Source organism: Limulus polyphemus, unplaced genomic scaffold (assembly GCF_000517525.1).
Source record: "Limulus polyphemus unplaced genomic scaffold, Limulus_polyphemus-2.1.2 Scaffold10174, whole genome shotgun sequence".
In the NCBI taxonomy this organism is placed as follows: Eukaryota; Metazoa; Arthropoda; class Merostomata; order Xiphosura; family Limulidae; genus Limulus; species Limulus polyphemus.
This window is the reverse complement of record NW_013675784.1, coordinates 23-6,471: the sequence shown is the minus strand read 5'-3', so window position 1 is coordinate 6,471 and position 6,449 is coordinate 23. Positions and strand designations below refer to the sequence as shown.

Here is a 6,449-nt window from a genome sequence, read left to right as displayed (position 1 = left end):
GACTAATACTGAATCAGTAATTATCACATGGATTGGTCTGAAGATACTGTGCTGTACTTTACTCAACAAGAAACTCCAGTTGGTGGCTTGTTCAGATTAATACTGAATCAGTAATCATAACATGGATTGGTCTGAAGATACTGTGCTGTACTTTACTCAACAAGAAACTCCAGTTGGTAGCTTGTTTAGATTATATGGTGCTTTATTTCATATGTTCATATGCTTATGGGTTTTGAAGTTGTACAATTTTATATATAACTTCCATCTTTGAGTGATGAGTAAATGAAATTAGCCAGTGGAAATTGGCTTCATTTCATTAATGTATAAGTATGGTTTTTACAGAGAGATAAAGTTGGTCAATTTAAAATAATTTAGTTTTTATGTTGAAGACAGAGAATAATGAACAACTGAAGCTTGAGACTAGTATGTAAAGAAAGTCCGTTAATACGTTATCGGAGATGACGTGTTCCAGATATCCTGGTAGTAGCAAACTGTTCTTTACAAAATCTCCAATAACTCATTAGTTGGTTCATTAGTTGCATTAAGGACAAACTACTTATTTAAATATGTGCTTAAGACTGGAACTACACAAGAATGGTACTGTACTCATAGACAGTAAACAGTTACTGAAGTGTTGTAAATATCAAAAGTCCTGCTTTATTATTTCCTTTAATTTTTAATTCAATTGTGAAAAACAAAATGCATTTAAATAGTAACAACCTCCATTATAGTTTCTATGAAAAATTATTTACTGGTACAAGAAATATATATAATAATGCTTTGATCTTAACATTGAGAGAGAAAAATTTCTTCCATTTTATATAGGGTTCAGTGACATTATAAGGCCTGATGTGTGCACTTAGTAGTTGCCCTCTGGATCAGTAAAGCGTACATAGCCAGTCCACTATTTTAAGTACTCATACCCTAGAGTAATTAAATAAAATAATGTGTCTATTTTCCAGGAACATTTCATTTTATTCAGTTTCATATTATACAATTAGGAAATTAATAACATTGTTTCATTATTCTGTTTTTGTAATTCCTGAAAACAACTTTCCCAACAAGTTAAAATACATTGTATTAATTAAAAACAACATTTCTTATGAAAAGATGACTAAAGCAACCAAGAGCAACAGTTCAAATCTTCCAAAAACTGCACCTTTTCAGTATTTAGAGATGTACCCTTGATGAGGTTTGAATTGACTACTCTAGCTGTATGTACAAAACACTGTAGTTGAACACGAGTTAAAATTCTTATTTTTGGTTTAACACTTTCACTATAAACTTTACTTTTAAATTTCTTTCTTCTCCAAGAGAGCCGTTAATTATTAATCCAACAATATTACTAAACTGTTTGGTGGTTAATGTATATCCATGTTGTAATCTTCCTCATTATTCCTTAATTGTCCGTTTTGAGAAATAGTTACTGTCTCTTCTTTCCTCGTCTCAGCTTCTGGTTTCTTTAGATAAAACAGGACATAGGCTGCTTTGGACTGAACAGATACATTAGTGTTAAAACTTTGTTAAATATTGATATTTTCACTATGTACAATCATATAAGAGAAAAATAAAATACAAGTTATCATAGCCAGGATATAACTCTTATTATTATCTAGATGGTTTAATTCTGAATTGCACCACACATTTCAAGTTGAGAAGATAAATAGACCTAGTGTTTTACTGTAACATGTTTATAGACAAGACAATGATACTTACAATAATATTTTCCTCTGAGGTAGGGGAGACATTACTGTCATCAAAGTAATGCCACTGGTGTGTATCTTTATTCTTGGCATAGGCTGTATCTGTATCACATACAACAATTAGTTTGTCAACAATGCTATATTTCATACAACAGTACTGGGGTAATCATCTGAACATTGTTAAGTGTTTAATGCACCATATAGTTATATTAAAGTGTTATTGTTTAACAGTCTATACTCTTGGTTTGTCATAGAATAATTTAAATGATAAAACTTACAGTGACCACCACTCATTCCTCCAAAGTGGTTGGCTACAGCTATAAGGTCATAAGTTGCTGGACCATGGTTAGGGTCTATCGCATAATGTGTCATATCCAGCCCACTAAAAATGTAAGCAACAAATTATCAGTGATATCTAGAAAATAGGGACTTTTACCAGAAGAACAAATAATACCAAAGTTCAACAAAAACAACAACATACAAGTTTTCTGAAACTTTTCTTATGCGTGTTGACATATGTATTGCTCCTACCACCTTTCTAGTTTTGGAGATATTTCAGACTCTGTGCCATGTTCTTTATTTTTTTGCCATCTTTTATAAAATAAATGAAAGCTAGAAAATAAAACAACAAGAACTTGACAGTACTGGAAATCCTTCTCAAGACCACTCTATCACAGTTATAGACTCGTGAACTCCTTTGCAAGACCACTCTATCACAGTTATAGACTCGTGAACTCCTTCGCAAGACCACTCTATCACAGTTATAGACTCGTGAACTCCTTCTCAAGACCACTCTATCACAGTTATAGACTCGTGAACTCCTTCTCAAGACCTCTATCACAGTTATAGACTCGTGAACTCCTTCTCAAGACCACTCTATCACAGTTATAGACTCGTGAACTCCTTCTCAAGACCACTCTATCACAGTTATAGACTCGTGAACTCCTTCTCAAGACCACTCTATCACAGATATAGTAGACTGGTAAACTCCTTCTCAAGACCACTCTATCACAGTTATAGACTCGTGAACTCTTTCTCAAGACCACCTATCACAGATATAGACTGGTGAACTCCTTCTCAAGACCACTATCACAGTTATAGACTCGGGAACTCCTCTATCACAGTTATAGACTCGTGAACTCCTTCTCAAGACCACTATCACAGTTATAGACTCATGAAATCCTTCTCAAGACCACTCTATCACAGCTATAGACTCGTGAACTCCTTCTCAAGACCACTATCACAGATATAGACTCATTTACTAATTTGTATAATAATAAATGGATTGAACCAACATCCTGACAAACAATTAATTATCAACTTTTTCTCTCAGGACTGCACTCAGATCCACATAAACGAGCCCTTCTCAGACCTGACAATGAACTCGGCAACACACCACCAAAATATCATTAGTTAAAATGCTTTATGTTAATGTTATTAAGGGTCACATGGAAAGCAGCAATTTGTTTGAAAAACATCGAGTATCAAGTATAGTGAATAAACATTATAATTGTTTTGTTTCAAATTATTAGTCCAGCTTTATATTTAACATGTAATTGCTGTCATAAAGCCAGCTAAACTCTATTTAATTCTTTATGTGCTTTATACCTGTTATTGAAACAATGTTCTATAATCAGTAATTAAAAATTATTTAAACTTATTAACAATGTGAGTCTATGACAAGCAATGTCCCTATGGAATATTAGTACACTCAGAATGAACTCCTGTACCAACTAGACCCACACATGAATTACTTTCAATATCACATTTACTAACCTAACTGGAAAATCTACCAGACTGTCTATCTTGTTTCTCCAGTAACGGTTACAAGAAAACCGTTTTAAATGAATTATAAGAACTTGAGGTAATGACCAGAGGTCAAACTTTTTGGTAGCTTGCTGGTGTTTCCTACAATGTGGACAGTACCAGGGGTCTTCAGCTCCCAGCTTCTCTGTGCCCATGAAGAGTTTTAAACATTCACTCAACTTTATCGGCTGAACTTTGGGTGATAAATTTGCTTTCATCGATTCGTGAATAGTATATTCCTGGAAGTGTAGAGAAAGTTGAATTATATTGAACAACTTTTAGAAATACTCAAACTAACAAATTGAAAGCGTACAGAAAAATGAAAACTATGTTTAATGAAGATATTCAAATAATCAGCTCCAAAACTGGAAACTTACATACAGATGTGAAATATATTTAATAATTTTTCTAAAATAAAACTATTTACAACAATTTCAATGCTGAATTATATTCAAACTTTCATGTTTTGTGTCATATAATGGTTTGAGATAAGTACATGTACATGGGACAAAAGTCAGCATAAAAATTTAATTACTCACATTGGCCTCTTTCTCATCATAGAATTTTTTCTTGGCCTTGGGATGCCAGTCAACAGCAACATATGTACGATCTAATTAAAAACACAAAAAGGGTTTCATATACCAAACTAACAGACCAATGATGGAGAAAGATATAAATACAAGTTTATTGGTTTAAAAAGTAAATAAATCATAACTTATACTATAAACTAAGTATCACCATCTCGTGTTGACATGTCTCTGGTGTAACTCACCGTCTAAGTATCACCAGCACTGACTACTGGTACAGAACACTACTGACAAAGTTCAGTAGTGTTAGAAAATACAAGGTAATTGTATAGTTTACAGCTATCAAAATATATCTTAAAATACAAATATCAAACAAGTTAAAATTTCAAAAGCTCTTCAATCCTTTCAACAAATATCTGCTGGCCATCAAGCAACTTTGAGAATTGGTTGTGAAATTCTGAGCCACCTGGTTACAGGAACTTTTTAAAAGTTATTCAACAATTAGAAGCATTTTGTTTACATCTTAAAAACAAAAACCGTTTATTGAAATTTATGATTTTTAAGTTTGTCCTTCAATTACTAATTCCTGCTGGGCTATGAGGTGAAATGTCCCAAATCTGCAGTTCTCAGCTGTGTATGTATATGTAGTATAAAACATTTCTCAAGGATAGACAAGTGTAACATTTCTTTTAAACGTGAACATACTATGTTTAACTCTAGTAAGTTTTCCAAATAAACAAAACAGTACCTACTCGTTAAATTAAGAGGTAAATCATCATTTTTAAAATCATCCACCTCTATGGTTGCATGTGGATTAACACTGCTGATAACGAATAAACTTGGAGGTTCTGTCACACTTTCTTCTGTATCACTCACGCCTTCATCGTCTCCATTGTCCACCAATTTGTTATATCCATTGGACATATCTACCTCTGATAAATAAATACTTTTGTAAATGTTAAAATGCAACAATTCTAAATAATGATTATTTTCTACAAAATGTATAGTTAATTCTCCCATCAGATTTTCCCTTCACTTAACACTCCATTACTGTAAACAACAGTCTCTAGTTGCTTGTCAATAAAAACTGAGAAATGATGTTGAGAAGTAAGGTTTATCTTAAGTAGTATCATCTTCAGTACGGCATATACTTGTGTCTGAGTAGTGGTGCTGAGAAAATTCTGGACAGATGAAAAAGATTAGAAATAAGCCTTGAAACCAAAAGCTCAAAATATCCAACTAGTACAAAGACATCAAGAAAAAAATCCTATTAGAAACACATCTCTCCAAAAAAGTTATGTCCATGATGATGCAACTATCTCTAAGCTGTCCAGAAACACTTGTATTAATGTTATACCCACATCAAACAACATACATTTAGTTGAACTTGTGTAGTACGAGTCAATATTTTAAAACAAGTACCTCCATTAACTCCTTCTGGACTACTGTCAATCCACCACTCTTCATCCTTGCTAGGCTGATGCACATATCGACTAGAAAGAATAAAAATGTTAAACGAAAAATTATAGAATTAATTATCACACCCATGGATATAATCTAATAGCTTCCCAATTTTATACCTTCTAGCATAGAAAACCTGTAATAGCTTTTAGTTTAACTATTTCTCATTGATCAACTAAATACTAAACTCCTACATTACTTAATACACTGTATCAGAAGGTAAAAGTACTTTTAGTATAAGAATTATCTGAAATTTTCTTACAATTAAAAACTAATACTTCATTATTTTTTACTCATAATAAAGGTGAATGTATCTTTCAAATGTCAGCAAATTACAAGTATTAAAATTACAAGCAATACTCACGACATATGCTTGAGGATTGTGTTGTACAACATTTCGTACGTACATTCCCATCTTGGCACAGATACCATTAGGGGGTGACCAAACAGACTTTGTCTGCTGATGGTGTAATTATTCATTCCAGACTTAAACCTACAAGAATGGCATCAAGAAGTAGATATCATTATAATATCTCTGATTGTCATATTTATTGATAATACTGGTAATCATGTAATTTCTTCATAATAGTATTAGTTACATTACGAAACCTACTTAATAAGAAAGGTAATATCTCTATTACTAGGACCTCATTAATCTCAAGCTAATAACAAACTTTATTTTTTCATATATTTTTATGGTTTGGTTGTTTCACAGCAAAAACACATTGCTGTTCAATTCAACTCTGATCAGCTTTGGGACAGCATGATCTGATGATTAGGACAGTTATCTCATGATTCGAGGGTCTTGGTTTCAATGGGACAGCATGGTCTGATGATTAGGACAGTTGTCTCATGATTTGAGGGTCTTGGTTTCAATGGGACAGCATGATCTGATGATTAGGACAGTTTTCTCATGATTCGAGGGTCTTGGTTTCAATGGGACAGCATGGTC

At 32.8% G+C, this 6,449-nt stretch overlaps 2 protein-coding genes across 2 annotated transcripts in view; one reads left to right on the top strand and one right to left on the bottom strand.

The window, feature by feature from the left end:
- Nucleotides 1-302, top strand: part of LOC106476273 — a 10,686-nt gene extending 10,384 nt beyond the window's left edge. Inside the window, exon 6 of the mRNA XM_013936937.2 lies at nt 28-302. The gene's annotated coding sequence lies outside the window, so the exon portion shown is untranslated. The remainder of the gene's footprint in view (nt 1-27) is intronic.
- A 662-nt stretch (nt 303-964) lies between these two features.
- Nucleotides 965-6,013, bottom strand: LOC106476274 (ubiquitin carboxyl-terminal hydrolase 4-like). The gene is made up of 8 exons (XM_013936938.2): nt 5,862-6,013; nt 5,459-5,529; nt 4,789-4,968; nt 4,049-4,119; nt 3,480-3,748; nt 1,982-2,085; nt 1,717-1,805; nt 965-1,493 (listed from the first exon to the last, which is right to left on the bottom strand). Exons 1-8 carry the CDS (start codon nt 5,975-5,977, stop codon nt 1,362-1,364), a joined length of 1,032 nt encoding a protein of 343 aa, XP_013792392.1. The 5' UTR covers nt 5,978-6,013; the 3' UTR covers nt 965-1,361.
- Between the last annotated feature and the right edge of the window lie 436 nt (nt 6,014-6,449).